At 40.3% G+C, this 20,301-nt stretch overlaps 1 protein-coding gene and 1 pseudogene across 3 annotated transcripts; one reads left to right on the top strand and one right to left on the bottom strand.

The window, feature by feature from the left end:
• Positions 1–2,087: 2,087 nt before the first annotated feature.
• On the top strand, positions 2,088–10,421 carry eif3d (eukaryotic translation initiation factor 3, subunit D). 2 transcript variants are annotated; one of them, XM_004556343.5, is made up of 16 exons: positions 2,088–2,229; positions 4,089–4,214; positions 4,302–4,347; positions 5,431–5,567; positions 5,659–5,744; positions 5,834–5,906; positions 6,418–6,533; positions 6,622–6,754; positions 6,848–6,995; positions 7,329–7,459; positions 7,569–7,654; positions 7,779–7,908; positions 8,643–8,785; positions 8,969–9,161; positions 9,245–9,338; positions 10,304–10,421. In XM_004556343.5, the coding sequence occupies exons 2-16, from the start codon at positions 4,092–4,094 to the stop codon at positions 10,315–10,317; spliced, it is 1,653 nt and encodes a 550-aa protein (XP_004556400.1). In that variant the 5' UTR covers positions 2,088–2,229; positions 4,089–4,091; the 3' UTR covers positions 10,318–10,421. The 2 variants fall into 2 exon arrangements, with proteins under 2 accessions (XP_004556400.1, XP_004556399.1); XM_004556342.5 differs by having other exon boundaries at positions 6,412–6,533.
• LOC101483100 (amine sulfotransferase-like) lies at positions 10,420–13,938 on the bottom strand (annotated as a pseudogene). Its single transcript, XR_013098412.1, has 5 exons — positions 13,784–13,938; positions 12,832–12,958; positions 11,463–11,557; positions 11,188–11,359; positions 10,420–11,114 (listed from the first exon to the last, which is right to left on the bottom strand). The product of XR_013098412.1 is annotated as an amine sulfotransferase-like (transcript).
• Between the last annotated feature and the right edge of the window lie 6,363 nt (positions 13,939–20,301).

Genomic DNA, 20,301 nt, shown 5'->3' with positions numbered 1-20,301 from the left:
AGCACTTTTGACAGAACGTGTATGAGATTAAGCTCTAATTACTTGCATAAAGCAGCATTAAAAAGACAAGATGAAACACGGTGGACTGACAATAAATGGAACCTGTATGAATCTTGTATCTGCTGAGAAAACAAGGAGAGAGAAAAGAAAAAGAAACCTGTTTTCCTCTAAGGTGAACTTTGCTCCAGTTGCTCCAGTTGAGTCCATACAGTCCAACACTGTGAGCTACACCCTCACAGGCCATCTCAGAAATGGCAAAAAGAAGAGAAGACAAAACACAAAAAGGAAAGAAAACAACAACTTACACGTGGCAAGGTTCAGTAACCAGCACTTTATATGGAACGCAACAGCAGGACCTTGGATGAGGGACACTTTCTGCATTTTCTAACCCAATAACATGTCCAGGTGTTACTCATACAGATTAACAAATCCTCCAGGCCAGCCTTCAACACACAACACACACACACCTCTAGTTCTCAGCTGGCAAACAGTGTTGTTTTGCTGCAGGTTCACGTGCAGCTCCCCACAAATGTGACTGCACAGCGTGGTGATGCATACAGCTCCGGAGTAATCTGTAAACATGACATATTGATCTGCAGAATGATTTTGAATCCTCTGAATGATTTTTCTAATGTGGCTGTCTCCTGTTCTGTTGCTACAAAGCTCTGACGAGCGTCTCATCTCCTTTCTGACTTTCGGGAGTTTCAGTGGTAGTAACTGTTGGCTGACGTTAATCAGCTCCAGTTGTGCTTGTTTTTAGTTGTCGCTGGTTCAGTTGCACAAAGAACTTCAACAAATAGGCTGAGAAACACCATCACTCACAGCTGCTTCCAAAGGCTCCATTTATATTCAAACACAGGAGTTTAAATCAAGCCATAAAATTTTATTTAATCTGCAAACTGTCAGATAAGTGCAGTGCAATAAATGTGCATGCAGTGAAAAATAGCATAAAATGCAAATAAAAGAACCTCAAAACTGAGTTTGTTGTCCCAGTAACCAAACGCCATGACACCCTCAGGATGGATGGATGGATGAATGGATGGGTTTACCAGGATTCTGCTACTGACTGAACAAAAATTAAGATACCAAAAAATCACCATATAAAATTGACCATATGGAAATACTTTCCTATTTTAAATGGCTTAACAAAATTAATTAAATAATACTCATTCCATGCTTTTTAGAAAGTATAGGTATTTTAGGCTGTGAATATTGGATATAATTTGTAGTTTCAAATGTATTTCTACACATCAATGTAAGAAAACATAATATTTACCCCATTTACCTTGTTTTTTGATATTTTAACAACTGTTTAAATGTTTGATTTTGGAAATTGCGCCCGGAAGTGTAAATATATATTTTGGACGTTTGTGGAGACCGTGGGTGATCACAATGTAAAGTATTCACTGCCCTCCTGTGGTCAAAGTGGGAAATTGCAGCACTTTTTGACAAGAAAAGTTTTTAAATACTTGTTAAAAGCAAAACGTCTGAGTGATTATTGTTGCAATTATTGAAAAACACCACCACTGTTGACAAACCGCAGTATTTAAGGCTTTTTTGGAAACATTTTTTGATTGTGTCGTTGATCGCTAGCAGGAACACATGTAGTTGGTACCCTCTAGCGGTGACGTCCTGAACTGCAGCACACAACAGCTGTCAAGTTAGACGTGATAGCATAGCTTTACATCCGATGCGTTCTTTCAAAATAAAAGGACACGTAACTAACGCAAAGGGATTTAAAAAATCTCTTGAAAATTAGCCAATGAAACCCAAATAAAATTGGCTAAAAATGTAGTAATATGCAAAATTATATAACATCCAAAGATCTACAGTATATATGTATGAATGATTGTTGTATTTCTCTTTAACAATATTGAAAATTAAACTTCATAAGCATAGAATTTGAGAGTAACATTTCAAAAGGCCATTCAACCATTTATTTGCTCTTTGGCCTAATTAATTATTAAAATTACATACATTAACCTGTATTTTTTTTCATGTAATGTAAAAATAGCAGTTATCTTACTTTTTAGGGAACGCTCATTTCAGACGACGGTAAAAAACAAACAAACAACTGACGTACTACGTCGGCTGCTGCTGTAACACTGCAGGAAACACAGCGCTATACGGCCCTTCGCACTTCCTTTCATACCGGCGCTGTGTTGGGGCAGAGCAGCGTCAGAGAAACTGCTGGATTAAAAGACTCCATATACTGACACAGAATTCACGGTAAGAGCAGAGAAAGCACACACAGACGTGTGAAAAGCGCCTGTTTTTAGCAGCATTTTCAGTCAAACATCAGAGTTTTGTGTTTACGCGCGTGACGCGCTCCACCCGGTTAGCTTAGCATTGCTAGCATGACCACCTGGCGGTGCCTAGGGTTAGCGTTAGCCACAATGAGCTAACGGTGCAGAAAAAGCGTTTCAATGCTGCTCTATTTCTTTTAAATAATTACACTGGCTGATCTCAAGTTAGCAACTGTGCGTTTAGTCTTAGTATGTCTAGTTTTTAAGCAGCGATTATTACCAGTTGGCTACCGAAAGCCCGTAAAGAGCCCATTTATTCGTTTTTAATATCACAAATCTTAAACATCAAATCAAACGATAAAATAATGTCCTTGGACGTGCTTATGGTTGAAATCTTAGAATCGTGAATGTACCAGCAGTGAGCACCGATCATTACTTTATGTTACCAACTTTAATGCAGCATTACAGGATGATGAAATGATCCACGTCAGGTCTACTGCGCACTCAATCTGCTTTGGAGATTGTCTTGATTGGTCTTTGTTCATCGGTCTTAAAAGACACCGCGTTAGTAGGAGATGTTTTATTTTAGCCACAGAGCGGTTCTTTGTTGGTGGGAGCATGCCAGATGTTATCTTGAAGGGCTCAACACAATACCGGTTCCTTGTTTTTTTTTTAACTGTATCACCTAAACCTTACAAAGAAATATTTGACGCAGCTGTGGCCTACATTTAGGCTTGACTCAGGATAAGTATGATGAATGCAACCTCAGGTCCATCTGAAATGGCCCAGATGTCCCACTTGTGGGTCAATCAACATTTAAACCATTTAAATACTGTATTTGTGGCCTGTGGTTCATGTCTGTGGGGCATGCAGCATTTGCTGTGCTGTAACTGAGCCTTGAGTGTCAAAAGTAGACCAGATTTCTACAGGTCAAACTGCCCCACACTAAAATCATTTGGGGTGCATCCACACACATTCATTTTTGTTCAAAAGCCCTTCTGTTTTGCTTTATTGTAATTAAACAGCATTGTGGTATAGAAACCCCACGGCACCCTGCTGATTTAATTATAGAGTAACAGAGACACCCTCCACCCACGCTAATAGCTCAAAAGGTGTTTGTTACATGCTTAGGCAACAGCTTGTACCATAGGATCCCAAGTGGTGTACTGCAGGATCCTATGTTGATCATACAGCTGTAATGACTGATTCACGAGCTATGTAAGTACTTTTTAGGCACTCATGTACCAGAATTCTCTTTCTGTTTTTGTCAAAGGGATCCAAAATCTCTTTGTTGATAGATGGTGGGAAATACTACAGCATGACACATTAAAAGCATTTAATGATAAAAAAAACAAAAATTGAGAAGGGGCAAACCACAACTAAACATCAGTTAGATCCACCACCTAAAGAAAAGAGAAATGTGGGAAGAAACTATCCCAAAGACTTGCTTATATTGGCTAATTATGCAGGAGATAAATGAAATAAAAACTCAAACAAGGCAATTGTTGTAAAGAAAATAATTATTGCAATTCGGTTTTAACAATCAGTGGAAGCCAAAATTGTAACTAAAACGAAAATTTGTTTAACTGAAGAATCCTGTCACTGTTTTAATATGTTGTATTATAGCCATAAATCATGGAGTTGACTTTCAGGGGTCAGTGATGACTAGCCCACTGCGCAAGCTGATCAATGCCTGTTTCTTTTAGTGCATTGCTGAAGAAATCAGTGCTGCTCATTGCCTGAGACCCTGTATGTGTACCATCAGTCAGCTAGACCCAGAAGGTTTTTAATGTTTGGTCTCATAGGGTTTGTCGTCTTTTTCCGTTTCCCCTCTGTCTTCAGGCCATGGCGAAGTTCCACGCCCCTGTGATCCAGGACAACCCATCCGGCTGGGGTCCTTGTGCGGTCCCTGAGAAATTTAAAGACATGCCCTACCAGCCGTTCAGCAAAGGAGATCGTCTGGGAAAGGTTTGTTATCAGTTTTGCTCTGAAAAGAGGAAAAAGGTTTTCCAGGGTTTGTTTTTTTACTGACTTTGTGTGTTTTGTGTTTGGTAGGTTGCAGACTGGACCGGAGCTACTTACCAAGACAAGAGATACACAAGTAAGTCACAGCTGTACATAGGGCTGTGCGACATGACCAAAATCTCATATCCCGATATAAGACATTTATCGTCCTGACAACGATATGAATCACAAAAATGTAACATTTTCTGTAAATTCGATGAATCTCGGGCAGTTCGACTTGGCGTGAAGTGTTTTCAGCTGGGCGTCCTTTACCTGGAGTCGAGTGTTTTAAACGATGCATGAAACTATACATTTTTACACATAGGTTGTAACGGCCGATGTTTTCTTTGTATTTATTACACGGCGTGCTGCGGGGAAAAGCCTGTTCTAACGTTTGAGTCTAAGGTTTATTTTTTTAGCACCTGGCGGCTCTTTTTGCTTCTCATCCATAAACTCTCTGCATACTATTTCACATGATTCAGTTTATTTTGAAAAGTCTCAACAGGATCTTGAGCTTTATTGTGAAAAGTTTACATGGAAAACAAACAAGCAGACAGCGGAGCCACGCAATGGTTTTACCGTTGTTGTTGCTAATGACAACTCATAAAAACAGGCGCTTGTCCGTCCGTAGTGTGGTTATATTAAATATAAGAGAAAGAGAGAACTTTAAGAAATTAATATAGCCACTACAGTGACCATCAAAACCATGAACAAATATTGCCGTAAACAGTTTATTTCACAACACCACGAAACAAACGATAGCGTGATAGGAAATGATAGACGTTTTTTTTATCATCATCCGATATATATCGCTATATCGAACAGCCCTAGCTGTACAAAATCTGCCTCTTTGGTACGTTTTATTTGGCAGATTTTCTTTGATTTTCTTATATCTAAAATAAAGTTTTTAGATGAAAATAGACTTGAATGTAGCTGGTTTTCAAGCGAATCTGTTACACCTAAATTATGTGGAAAAGATAATTTCTTGTGTTTCATTAGAATATCAGCAGGATTAGACCACGACATCTGTTTTATTTGTATGATATCACAGTTTCTTCTCTTTTATATTCTGATTTACTTTTCTGTTTGCACAAGCATTTCAAACATCATCAAAAAACCTTCAATTTATTTTGTGGTTTCTTGCTGATTTCTTAATTGTTTATGTTTATTTTGTCCTCAGATAAATATTCCTCTCAGTTTGGAGGCGGCAGTCAGTACGCCTACTTTCACGAGGAGGATGAGACGAGCTTCCAGCTGGTGGACACTGCCAAGACCCAGAAGACGGCTTACCAGAGGAACCGCATGAGGTTTGCTCAGGTACGACAGATCGTCGCAGAGTGGGTGATATTTAAATGTTTTTAATCTAACCTTTTAGGACTTTGGTAACAGTATGTTTTTGTTTTCACAGAGGAACCTGCGCAGGGACAAAGACCGCAGGAACATGACGCAGTTCAACATGCAAACGCTCCCGAAGAGCGCTAAGCAGAAAGAGAGGTGAGAGGAGAGCACATCTGAACGCTTTTGGTCACAGGCGGTGAAATCGTCACATCTTGAAGTTTGATCCCATGTTTTTGTCTTGTCAGAGAGCGAATGCGGCTGCAGAAGAAGTTCCAAAAGCAGTTTGGTGTCCGTCAGAAATGGGACCAAAAATCCCAGGTGTTTATTTACTGTTGAAATATAAATTCAATTTTTTGTGATGTAATAATGGGAAGGTTCATGTGTTTTTGCTTCAGGTTGTTTTGGATTTTTTCATTTTTATGATGTAAACAATTAATCGAGAAAATAACTGGAAGGTAAACTGATACTGGAAGTCCAGAAAGAATATTGTCCACAGCGTAAATTTGAGTTTCACACTCTGGCTGTTTCACAAATAAGCTTAAGAAGTAAATAAATCCCAGTGAGCCTGACCTCGTATCATTTAATATTGGCTAGTTTTGTAGTGCATCTCAGTCAAAGTAATGTCAGCATATGCTGCTTTAAATCTCAGCCCTTGCCAACAGTAAGAATTACATTTTTTTTCTGGTATGATTGCTTTTGTGGCTCACATCATGTTTAAACCCATTTTTAAAGATAATGTGATCTCAAGGTTTTAAGACTCAAAGGTGTGTTTGTACTGTGGTGTTATTGACTTTGTTCTTGACATCCTTGTCTGTTCACGAAGGCGCAGCTGAAGCCCAGAGACTCCTCTGTGGAGGTTAGGAGTGACTGGGAGGTGAAGGAGGAGATGGACTTCCCCAGACTGATGAAGATGAGATACATGGAGGTGTCTGACCCCCTTGACATGTAGGTGAAGCTGAGCCGCTGTTTGTAATAGATTATTATAGGGGGGAAATGCAGGTGATGATGAGGTTTCACTTCTCATTTCCTGCAGTGAGTGCTGTGGTGCTTTGGAGTACTACGATAAGGCCTTTGATCGAATCACCACCCGCAACGAGAAGCAGCTGAAGAGCATCAAAAGGATCTTCCACACTGTTACTACCACCGACGACCCCGTCATCCGCAAGGTAAAAAAATATGTTGCCTGAAAATGCATTGCTGTCTGAACCCTGTGTTTGGCAGCTTTCTTACATGATTATTTCTTTCTTTCCTCCCTCCAGCTGGCTAAGACTCAGGGTAACGTGTTTGCCACTGATGCCATCTTGGCCACCTTGATGTGCTGCACGCGCTCAGTCAACTCCTGGGACATCATCGTGCAGAGAGTGGGCAACAAGCTGTTCTTCGACAAGAGAGATAACTCAGACTTTGGTGAGCGACCTGTAGTCACCAGCAGCTGGTTTCACTCTGATGTTTTACACTTAGTTTGCTCGGAAAAACAAGTTTGACTGTAAATAAAGCCTGAGAGAACAGCTCATGACCCAGGTGTTTTTCTGCAGAGAAGAAAATTTGAAGGATTGCAATGAGAATTTTTAAACCACTCTTTTATTTACCCCGCATTTTGTTTACTTGAATGTAACATATATTTACAACCCTGAAAGACGTTCTCATTGTGGGGAAAAAATGCCCCAAAACATTCACCAGTGAACATGACTGAGTTCTATCAGCCATACTGACGCTCTGATCTCCAACTGTTCCCTTCAGATCTGCTAACTGTGAGTGAGACTGCCAACGAGCCTCCCCAGGATGAGGGCAACTCCTTCAACTCTCCTCGCAACCTGGCCATGGAGGCCACGTACATTAACCACAACTTCAGCCAGCAGTGTTTACGCATGGTACGAAGTCACATGACTGGAAGCCCCAACGCCTTTCTGTGCTAAGCTAAGCTAGCCTTAAACAAAATTGGCTCATGAAAGTGAGTGGTCTTTGTTTTCTTTCTTGTAGGGTGGAGACCGTTACAAGTTTCCTAACTCAAACCCATTTGTGGAGGAGGATATGGACAAGAGTGAGGTGGCATCTGTGGCTTACCGGTATGTTCAGTAGCTTCAAACCAATTTGTAATTTCTCATCTTTCCAGCAGAACAAGAGGCTGTTGTAACTGCTGTAGTAAATATTCCTGGGTTTAATTCCTGATATTTTGTATTTGTGTTAAAGGTACCGTCACTGGAAGCTCGGAGAAGACATCGATCTGATCGTCCGCTGTGAGCACGATGGCGTGATGACTGGAGCCAGTGGAGAAGTGTCCTTCATTAACGTCAAGACTCTGAATGAGTGGGACTCCAGGGTAAGACAGGAAACGGGTTTAATGAAGTAGAGCTTAGTCAGTCAGGCTCATCTGTCTGTTAGTCGAGGAAATGGCCCGAAATAATTAAAGCCCTTGCTAGGTGCAGCGTCTTCATCTGCTCAGCTTAAAATGTATTCGATATATCTCCCTGACCGTTTTTACAAAAACTTAGAAAAATAAGGAAAGAAGGTGCTCTGGAGAAAACAAATAGGCCTAAATGGCAATTCCAAAAAAACCAGAAATGTGTTTTTTCTCAGTCTTTTTCACGTGCTTCTAAAAACTGCTGCATTCTGTACTTCACATGTTTGATCACTAGATGTCAGCAAAAGGAAGTAGGACTCCTTCTGTGCTTCTGAACCTATGGTCAGCTATGTTTGTGGGTTGAGTCTATTGTTGGAGACCAAGCTCTCATACAGACATAGGTCCTTCCAGATGTTTCACCTCACACAGAACAGAGTCTATGCTGTGTTAAAAATAACCATGGTTGTACCTCTCAGCTGCATCTGTCTGATGTGAATTTTCAGTGAGTAAAAATCAGAAGTGGTGACACATCTCCAGATTCAGACTCTGTGAAATATTGCTGTAATGAAGGCAGTTTTGTTATTCCAGATGCTTTTAAGGCATCCGCTACTAGAGCCACTCCTCTGTTCACAGGCAGTTAACCTCCTCCTTCAGCTAAGTATATGCTGTTCTGTTTATAAGCTTTGGTGCGTCTGATTTGTCTTGTCCTGTAGTATTGTAATGGTGTGGACTGGCGTCAGAAGCTGGACTCTCAGAGAGGAGCCGTCTTGGCCACCGAGCTGAAGAATAACAGCTACAAACTGGCGCGCTGGACCTGCTGCGCCATGCTGGCTGGATCAGAGTACCTGAAACTGGGGTGAGGAGCGAGATTCCGATTCTGTGTGTTAAAGGAGAGGAGGCTAATTTAAATATTAAGATGCAGAAAAAGGTTTTTCACCAATCATTGATTGAGGAGCAATCCAGTTCCTTCTTGCAGTGCTCGTAGGCCAAGGCAGTAAGCTGGACTGACTGTCTCTGCATCACTCTGTGGTTTCTCCAGGTACGTTTCTCGGTACCACGTGAAAGACTCTGCTCGCCACGTCATCCTGGGCACCCAGCAGTTCAAACCCAATGAATTCGCCAGCCAGATCAACCTGAGCATGGAGAACGCCTGGGGAATCCTGCGCTGCGTCATCGACATCTGCCTCAAGCTGGACGAGGGCAAGTACCTGATCCTGAAGGACCCGAACAAGGTGAGCCGGCGCAGAGAGCAGAACTGAAAGGCAGCTGGGAGGTGTGTGAGCTCACAAGCTGATATTCTGTTTCTCATCTACAGCAAGTGATCCGTGTGTACAGCCTACCTGATGGGACCTTCAGCTCTGATGAAGATGAGGAAGAGGAGGAGGATGAAGAAGACGAGGAGGAAGAAGGTATGGTTTAGCTCCTATTTTAAATAGAGGTTGAACTAAAGCTTGTGTGGGAAGCACAGGATGTTCCAGTTTAACATGTTGGTGCTGGTGTGAAAATGGTTTCTGTCACTGGTGTGTGTTAGCGGTGAATACAAGTGCAGGATTTCTTCAGGTACAAATGTTTCTTACACACAGGACAGCAGGGATGTGCCCGACCAGCTGACGGTGCTGCTGCCCTCATTGGTCAGGGCCACAAATGCCAGTCGATTAACTAATTCATATTTTTAAATGGATTGTAATGCATGCTACATTTGCACATTCAGTGTTTGGTGCTCAAATTTGAGTGTTTTGTCACTTTTAGCCCATTTTGGTGTAACTTTGTGGAGTAACATTATCACATCTGTACTGGACCAGACTGCATGCTTAGTTGTCAGAGAACAGATATAAACTCTGTAAAAATCCAAGAAACTGTTGGAATTTGATAAAATCACATTTTCTCTTAGTGTTTTGGTCTTTTTATAAAACTTAATTCTTAAGTCTGTTTCTGGGGTTGAGAAGGTCTTTTTCTCTCCAGTGGCTCCCTTATGCTGCATTAACAAGAAACATGGTGATTATGAAATGACCAGTGGCTATTTTTTTTGACATATTCTTTTATTTATGATTGCTGTCATTGTTTTTGAACACTTTCTTTGGAACATCCAATCACATGAACCTCTGGGGTCACAAGAAGTTACTCAGAGTTAAAAAGGAAAAAAAAGAAAAAATAGCCTGTAACCTCAAAGAAACATTTTGGGGTTTTTTTTAACAGCTCATCTTTCAAATGCTATAAATGAAATAATTCAATTCCACGGTGAAGAAATGCATTTGTCTGCACTTTTTTTTTTTTAAATTATAAATTCCAAAGTTTGTGTGTCTTTGGTTTTTGAGTGTTCATTGTTCATAAATCAGATTCTTCTTGCACTTATGTTGAACCCTTTTCATTTCAGATGATGATAATTGAAGTGTGGAGTCAGCTTCAGTGACCAAAACAGCCTTGATCCTTCACTGAGAAACAAGTGAATTCCTTTTGACATTCAATAAAGGCAATAGCAGATTATACAACTACCTTTAATGTCTTGTGTTTTATTTCTTGTACTGAAGTTCAAAACATGTCATAAAGCATTTTATAGCTGAGCACAACGGACACAACACTGAGCTTGATAAACAAGGAGTGGATGTGACTGAAAACTGCTTGCTCATGGGCAGAGTAGTCAGAAGATGCTCGAATATAATCTGAAGCAAGTGACTGAACATAAACTCGGGAAATTGTTTGCAAAGGACAAGTCTGATGGTTGTTTGATTTTTTTCATAAAAGAAGAAAATGAATTTACTTAATATTTGAATAACAGTTACTATTACTTTTTTTACAACACTGATGGGATATTTTTGTCACCCTAATGAACGGACAGGTGGACAGTTTGTAAATGTGATAACTCGAGAATGAAGCCACACAGGATTTTCAAATTGATAACAGGTGTATCTACTAAAAGTGTTGGGTGAGTATAAATCTCAGTGGCCTCAGGACAGAGATGAAGTTTACTGAAAATCTTGTGAGTGTGATAACACAGGTGTATCTACTAGGAGGCCTGAGGTGTACAACATGCCACTGCCAGTATTTTTACTGGGAGACCCTGAAGAGCTGCTCTGCTTATTCCCAGATGAACCTCAAAGGCAAATCACCAAGTTTCTCCTGACGGACTTGATCCACTCTTTCACTCTGTGCAACAGTCAGTGTGTTCTTCCAGTCTCCAATCTGACCTGTAATAAAGACAAAAACACAACACCTGATATCACATTTGTCTGCACAGCAGCTGCAGGTCTGTTATGTTACCTTTGCGCAGGAATTTTCCACTGAACTTCTCTGGTGGAAGGTGCTCATAGTTTGCTTTCGAGTCATTCTTCATGTTCTCAAACTTAGCTTTTTCCACAACTTGACTGATAGCAGCTTCAGTCAGGTCTTTCCCTAAGAAGTTGCAGATCTTCTTCACTGATCCTTTCAGGTCCTGAAAGAAACGCAGGAAGGCAAGAGAAAAAGAACCTTAAACTCTGCCAGATATTTTATTTCAGTTTCCTTAGGAACAACAAAAATGCGAAGAAACATCTTACCAAAATCATTTCCTCGTAGGTCAGGAAGAGGATGTTGTACTGGTCTCTGTTTGAATACCACTCCCTGACATGATCAAACCAGGATGATGCTGGTACTGTATAGCAGCATAAGGAATCTGGTCATTTGGCATTTTAATTTAAAATCAAGTGTCTGTTGACTGTATTTACCCCACTACAATTCTAATACCAGCAGCATGATAACAGGTAGAGGAAGAAAAAAGGTTTTTGCTACACAAACAAATATCTTTTTGGAGTTTTTGTTTTAATAATAGATGTGGAACAGCACTGTCCTCTTCACAAGTGGTCCTCTTCGGATGTTGGAAGCTAACTTGGAGTAAATCACTTACAGCCACAAGACTGAACTTTTATCAAAAGCAAAAAACAATGTTAGAACAAAGTCAGTGCTTTAGGAAATCTTTCAATTTGGATTAAAGTGAAGTAAAGTATATTAATGATACCAGAATGTCAGTGATTTAAAGGGTCAAAAGGGGAATGAGTTCAAAAGATTACAAGCTGTTTTTGTGTGACCCACCTCTGTTTGCTTAGGAAAGACACAAGCACAGGTAGGTGGACAGAACGTTCTTTGTGTGTTTTTTATCTTATTTGCTAATTGCTCAATCTGGTAAAAAGGTTTTACAACGTCAAGAGTCAAATAACTGAGGTACCACTGTTTTAATTTGTAAAGTAACTAATAGATATGCAGTATGTGTCATATCAAAAGTATTTTTGTGAAATGCTATGTGGAAGAAGTATAAAGCCATATGTCTGTGAAGGTTCTCAGTCATCCAGGTCATCGTAGTCAAAGGAGCTTGCAAAGAAAAGCGTCTGGACTTCTTTAAGTTACTTGAAGACGTTTCACCTCTCATCCGAGAAGCTTCTTCATCTGATCTCAGGAATCCGCATGATAAGGTGGGGCCAGGTTTCACAATGAACTCACCCGAAACTCTGGCTGATTGGGACCCACACCCAGTTTCACACCTTGGGTCAGGCGATTAGAGGATCATCAGGGGGTCCTTTTGTCCCTCTCTGGGGGGTCACTCCCACTAGGTTTATATCTGGGACTCTCCACCATTTGACCTTAGAACTGAAGAAGCTTCTCAGATGAGAGGTGAAACGTCTTCAAGTAACTTAAAGAAGTCCAGACGCTTTTCTTTGCAAGCTCCTTTGACTATAAAGCCATATATTTTTTTTCTATATGGATGTGCTATTATCCCTTAGTCTGTGCACTTGGGTAAGTATGTCAAACAGTTCAGTTTGAAATAATCAATTTCAGTTCTTCCTGATCACATTGATATCTGTTATCATTTATCAGACCTGGACTCTTCTTGGTCATCATCATTAGGCAGATAGTGGAGATGAAGACACGTACCGTTTCCCGTCAGGTACCACTCGAAAAACTGAGCAAAGCTCTGAGGGGTCTCAAGGTCTGCAAAGCTGTTGCTGAAGTGATAGTAAGACACCATGTTGTCCTTTGGATTCCTCATCAAATACACAATCTGACATAAAAACAAAACGAAAAAACAGAATCCATGCCACTTTTAAAATCACTCATTCTTTAACAATATCTTGAGTTTGAGCAGTTTAGTAATTTCTACTAGTTTTAAGAGTTGTTTTATATATAAAGTTATATATGAAGTTTTATATATACGGTTGTTTTATAAGCAAACTTGTTTTCATTGGCTGTATATAAAAGCTAGATGTTGTCACCATAAGGTGACCCATTGATATGGAAACCACATTTTGAAGCTTCATTTGAGCATTCTACTTGCTGCTATGTTTGTTTTTTCTACTCAGGAGTGTCTATGTTTCAAAAAGCTGTGTGCTATTCGTGCTATTAGTGCTATGTAACTGACTAAGAAAAAACATCTGGTGGTTACTGGTGGTGGTCAGAGGGCCCGGTGGCGCCAGTGTCCGGCAGCCTCGCCTCTGTCAGTGCGCCCCAGGGTGGCTGTGGCTACAATGTAGCTGCCATCACCAGTGTGTGAATGTGTGTGTGAATGGGTGGATGACTGGATATGTAAAGCGCTTTGGGGTCCTTAGGGACTAGTAAAAGCGCTATATAAATACAGGCCATTTACCATTTACCATTTACCATCTGAATTTCATATGAACAAATACTGCCTCTAATCCTTTAATGCCATTCCTTAACAGTAAAACTTCAATAAAATTTTGCTTTTCTTTAACAAATGTATCTATCATTTCATACAATTACTCATAAATACTGAGCAAATTATATTTTTAACCACTTAAAGAACTTTGTCATACTACATCTCAAAACCAGCTCTTTCTTCAGGCTGCTTGAGCGTCTATACAGCTCTGACCTTTCCCTTCTTGTCCATCAGTCCTGGAGGCATGAGAACCTGGGGGAGATGTGATGTGAAGAGCCATGGAGAGGGGCGACGAGTGTATGCACCCCATGTGAACTCCAGCCATGGCATCTTCTGTGAGTTGGTAAGATATTCATTCACATGCCCATCCAACTCATAGATTGAAGTGATGATCTGCTGAGCCCATATGGTGCCTTTTGAGGAAAAATGTATTGGATATCATATCTGACCAGTGGATCACTCTGGACAGAATAAAACTGCAAAATAATGGGATGCTACAGAGATTTCTCACTGACCTGATTTTGGATAAGACACGAGGAACACATCGCTGTCTCTTATTTCAAAACTCTGAAGAGAGTCTATGTACTCTGCAGTTGTGTAACTGGAGAGAAAGTTATAGTTCTTATACCGGCAGAGACGGTTACTGAGCTGCTCAATCTTAGTTCCGAATCACACAGGCGGATAAGGAGAGACACAGTTTATGTAGTTCTTCACCCCATGTGGCAATAGAGATCGAAAATGTGACGTCATTCAGGGGTAAAACTGCAAACAATACTGGGAACTCGTGGCAAGAGTTACTAGCGCACGCAGGCTTTCAATTGGACTCAGTTACACGGCGATAAAAATAAACACAAAAAGTGGCAAGAAGCTGTTGTATTATTAATGTGAAGATTATGAGTAAAACATATGTTATTTTATGACCATAGTCAATGTAGTTGAATTATGTTAACAGCTGTAGGACATATATTATCCTTTAGTTGAGATGGTGTGCTGTGTATGTAGTCTAGTTCTCATTATACTTTTGAGTTAACAGAACATATTTACATATTAGTTTATTAGATAAATGTGCATCACTCTGTATCCTTGATCTGCTGTGAATGTCTCACACTGTGTTCTTGACATGTTTTATTGCTGAATCATGAAGAGAAAGGAGACTCTGCGTCTAGGGCAGAAGAGATAAACCACATTCCATACCCCCACCTTTGTAGGAAGACAGGGAGCCAAGGTCAGGAGCCAGTCTCGCTAAGAAGTAGAAAAACATGTGAACATGTAGCTTTTATGACTAGGTGGGGGCTGTCAGAAGCTATAAAAGTTGCCACCATTTTGAGACATGTGCCTGACCCTCTGGCAGCATCTCTCCCGTCCGGATGTTTTAATGCTCTTTGTGTTGAATTGTATGGAAATAAATGATTGTTGATTGAGCATATATACACCGAGTATTGTCCTTTCTTCAGCCCAAAGATTAAAAGAATTGGGAGATTTTCAACATTAACTGCAATAGCCAGTCGCATGACAGCCACGGGAAGCCGACGGGTAAAGAGATCAGTTGTTATCGGATTACATCATGGAAGAGAAATTGTTCGAGCCATGTTTCTGAAGTAACAAAGACACGACGGATGGCCTGGATTGCAGCCATTCAAAGACCAAATATAACGTCCCAGAACACTCCAGCTCACAGGTTAGGCTGCTCCAAGCATTTCCACAAAGGTCAGTGTTTTGTAGTTGTTAATACATCATTTTTCATAACATAACTGGTGATATAGGTTACAAGCAAGTCTGACGCTGAACAGAAATTGTGGCGCTATGCTCCTTTATTTATTGTGCATAAATAGTGAATTGTCCTGACACAATATTGCGTTTCGCTTCTGTTATTATGGTACATTGACAAAAACATATACTTTTATTCACAGGATAAAACAGGTTTTTTGTATCACTAATTGCCCAGTACGATTACAGCATACAATATTGTTGTCACTGCTACATTTCTGTAATGCGAACCAGAAATTATTTCCACTGCTAATTAATTACCATTGAGCTCAAAGGTCCTATTAATAAACGGTTAACGAATGTGTATTTATGAAGACGATTTGTGAGACTGGTAAACTTATGATAAGTACGATGGTCTTTACTTTCTACACGGTGCATTTCAAGGTCCTGCACCCATCCGTCGGTAAACTGTACCTGGGCTTGTTGCAGTGACCTGAAGTTACTAAACTTCATGAGTGTATGCACTCACTCCAAGAACCGTATGATTATAAATATGAGCGTGGTGAAAGTGGGCAGCACGCTAACGTATTTTGTCCACTCTGTGTGCTCGTAAGGGTCTAACCCTTTCACTCGTTTGATTTTTTTCCTCGTATCTTTTCTTTGACTTTTCATCAAGTCTGTCTTTGTATGGACCGGCATTGTTTCCTTCGTTTTGTACATACCTTCTTTGGGGGGCAAAGAAAAACCAAGAATTTATTGGAACCGGAGAATGAATGTTTTGCGGTGCTGCAAATGCTTGCATTTGATGCGGTACTTGGATTGTTTTGCCACAAGTTCCCGGCATGCAATGCGTGAAAGTCACGTGGTCTGTCAATGTCTATAGTCTGAGGAACTGTTACTGTTACCCTTTTGTGCTTATGCAAATCTAAGTGTGCCAGGACTCGTGGATGACTGGCTGCTGGGAGTCCTGTGCCAGCCTTCTTTTATGCAGATCACAGTGTGCCAGACCTCGCGGACGATTGGCTGCCTGGAGATCCCATGACCACTCCATGACCAATTGACTGGCTGATTGTCTGCACCTGGGAGTATAAAAGGCTGAAGAGCCGTCACACTATGGGGTACTGCTGCTCTGAAGTGAACATGCAGTGTCTTCCTCGTCTGCTTTGCATGTGAAGCTTGTTTGTTAAACCTGTTTGCTGTGTTGCTATTTGTTTAAACCTGGTATATAGTTGAACTTAGTTTCATTAGAGTTTTGTGGTGCTGGCTTGCCTTAGTTAACCCTTATCTTTTACTCTTGCCTGTTCTTTTCATTGTGTATTAATTGTTTCCCCGGTGGCCTGTTGATCAGCCCCGTCAGTTTTCAGTTTAATGTTTGTAATAAAACCCCTTATTTACTCAGATTTCGTGAGAGGGCTTGTGTATGTTTCTCCCCTCCTGTCGCCTAGCAGAGGGGGTCGTAACAGGAACAACTATAGTTAATGTTGAACTAAAGTGTTAAGCAGTTGGGTTTTACTTATGTCTTTTTTCCGCTCAATTCTGATCTACAGGTTTTGTCTCTCTCCAACCAAAATTCACTGAACCAGCAGCAAAACAAGATCCAAACTATGCTTCACATTTGATAAATGTCATCATTAATTCCCTCTGACTTTTGCTGTTTTGCTTCCACCACGATAAAAATCAAACTTTAAGAACAGCTTACTGTGTACGTGAACAGTTTCCCATCTCAAACCTCTGTATTCTGCATTATTCATTCACTCATTATTACCCACCAGTCTATTGTTGTTCACAACGGTGTCAGCCGCTGTCTCTTTTTTGTTTTTGTTTGTGTTTTTTTTTTTAACTTAAATGACCTCAGACATCTGACAAGGATGCCTCCTGGGTGAGGTGTTCCGGGCATGTACCACCGGGAGGAGGCCCCGGGGCAGGCCCAGGACACGCTGGAGAGATTATATCTCTTGGCTGGCCCGGGAACGCCTTGGTGTTCCCCCGGATGAGCTGGAGGAGGTGGCTGGGGAGGGGGAGGTCTGGGCTTCTCTGCTTAGGCTGCTGCCCCCATGACCCAGCCCCGGATAAAGCAGAAGAATGGTTGGATGGACCTTGGACAAGAAAGCCTAATTTAAAGTTTTTAAAATTATGCAAAATTGCAGAACATTTTTAAGTTTATCTGCTATAAAAAGCCAGGCCAGGAAAATCTCCTTCATGTTTTTCTGTGTTTTATTCTCAGTTACTTTGACACAAAGGCATCTGCTATGATGCTACACCTCTGAAGTCTCACAGTATCAGTACTGATAAATGATCAGAAATATATTTCTGACTGTCTGAGGCAAAATTGAATCGGGACCTCGTAAATTGGAATCGAATGGATTCTAGAAATCAGTGATGATACCCAGCCCTAGTGAGGCCCGACAGAAGTGGATGTAGCTGTGGGTAAAAAGAAAAGAAACTGAAAAGAACTGTTGATACATTTTTTGTTAAGGCCTGATCTGTCTGAAATTCATAGCCAGTGCTCTGACACGGAGCAATCAATCTCTGAATGCTGAAAAAGTAGCAGTGTATCCAGAAAACACATTATATGCTGCAATAAATGCACTGCCCAAGTGTCTCCTCTCCCCACTGCCTTTCAGTGGCCACGCAGCAGCAAACAAGTCATCAGAGGAGGCCGATGTGATGATTAAGTTTAACATTGTCTACAATATAGCCAAAGAGTGCCAAAGCACTTTCAGCACAAGCACTTTTTCAGTAACTTATCTTTTTTGTAGAAATGTGCTCCGAATAAAGAACTTTGTGTTGACAAGATTGTTATTTAATTGTTTACAATTCAATATTCTCTGTATAGACAGCAATTTCTCCCCAAAAAAAGTGCACATGTAAAACTACGGTGTTAAGCGTTGCGGTTGAAAATTTGGATGCACCTAAATTTTGTGCTGGTGCGACTAAGAAAAAAAGAGTTAGGCGCACCAACCATGGCAAAAAGTTCTGGACACAAACATGTCGCAGGACCACCTGTGCTTGTGTCTTTTCAAAGCAAACAGAGACTGTTGATGACTAAACAACTTGTAATCTTTGGCACTCATACTCATGCCCTTTTGAACCTTTAAATCACTGCTATTCTGTTATCATTAACAGACATTACTTCACTTTGATTTTCAAAGTGAAAGATTTCCTAAAACACTAACTTTCTGTTGAATAATCAGATTCTCCACCCTCAACAACATGAGCTCATTCATTTGTTTTATTTTGTTTTGTTTTTAGAAAAAGAGTTCTTTATTATGTTTTAACTGGATTGACTTGCTGCAATCCTTTTGGACGGGAACTCAAACACTCATCGGTTCCCACAGTTAGGCTTCTCCTCTGCCCATTATAATCTGGAAAAACTCACCTTATATTTGTTCTCCCGAAAATTTTTACAGCACAGTTAATTCAATCTTGCAGGCCTGCTTAGAACAAAAATGAGAAAAAGAGAGCTGATTATTAGCTCATCAAAACACAAAACATCGTCATACATGCTGCTTGACCATTCAGTATTTTAGGTCAGTTGCACTGACTTTTGCCTGCTGTTAATTCTTCAAGTACACTGTGTCGCTCTGTCTGTCTTAATCAGGAGACTGACTGTCCTTTAAGCTTCTTCTCAGGATAAGGACAGAATGAGAGGTGAAGCTGTCAAATTTTTAAGCCAAAGCCTGGCCTGTTTTCATCCCAATTCTGTTAATCTATCATTTTGCAGCTGTACTCATGTTTTCAAGTTGAGAAGAGTCCACCTGCATTAACACACTAAAACATTTATTTAATATCATTTTCATTACTATTTCTTAACACATTCATTCTCTAATTCCTCTATCTAGATTTTTAACAGGTCTCTCTCACTCGTTACACACAACACACATCAGTCAATTTCCTTTTATGGGCATGCAAACATGTTCACTTCCTGTTTCACTTCCTGCCAGACACACACACGGCAGTTTTCATACGCACACACACTCTTCATTTCACTGGATTTTCATCTGTTTCTACAGCCTAACCGAACTCTTATTTTATATTTACAGTCTATATACCCTCTGTAACTCTGCTAAGTGTTGATATAAAAAGAATGCACCCTCAGCACACACACACACACACACACACACACACACACACACAGTCAGCTCTTTGCATTTGCAAGCATTCACATCAAAATCCAGCGTAGTTAGCAGAGCTGTTTTGGCACAAATCCCCAGCACAATTAACAGTTTTTTCCACACAGATCACCATTCTTTAACTCAGCTCTGTAGCACAATTCACACAATACTTTCATCAGCACTGTGGACTCTAACCGCCAGTTTATTTATCTGATGCTATCTCTAATCAATTATCCAAATGTCCTAATCTAATCTCTTTTCTTGACTGACGTCACACTCACACACATAACACACCAACTTCAAACACACGTCACATCAACTTTAAACTTCACCCCAGCATTAACAACCATAAGCTTTCATCAAATTTCCCTAGACTTTACTTTTATTTATCACAAATTACCCAAAATTGCCATGGACTTAACAGATTTTATAATTTACTTTAATTTCACCACTCCTGAACCAATTAACGGTTAGGACCATCCATTCGGCGAACAGATAATTTAGAATTCATCCAATGTGCACAAATTTGCGTTTTCTTTGAACAGGCTTGTGCTTACCTTTAAATCGTTTTAGACCGGTCTCCTGTTCCGCGTCCCAATTCTGTTAATCTATCCTTTTGCCGCTGTACTCATGTTTTTAGGTTGAAAAGAGTCCACCTGTATTGACACACTAAATATGTAATTAATATCATTTTATTACTTTTTTAAGACATTCAGTCTCTAATTTCTCTGCTTTCATGTTGCAACGTCACAAGCTCACAGTTTCCTGCTTCTTCCTTGCTGAAACACACACACAGCCACACACACTCAGCATCCTTTCAGCCTTTAAATCACTGTTAAATTGCAAAGTTCTTTTAAATACCAAAAATACTTATTTTATATTACAAATATATTATTATAATATTATATA

The sequence above is a fragment of the Maylandia zebra genome, linkage group LG4 (genome assembly GCF_041146795.1).
Source record: "Maylandia zebra isolate NMK-2024a linkage group LG4, Mzebra_GT3a, whole genome shotgun sequence".
Taxonomy (NCBI): Eukaryota; Metazoa; Chordata; class Actinopteri; order Cichliformes; family Cichlidae; genus Maylandia; species Maylandia zebra.
The sequence above is the reverse complement of the archived record's forward strand: the minus strand, read 5'-3'. Positions and strand labels throughout refer to the sequence as shown.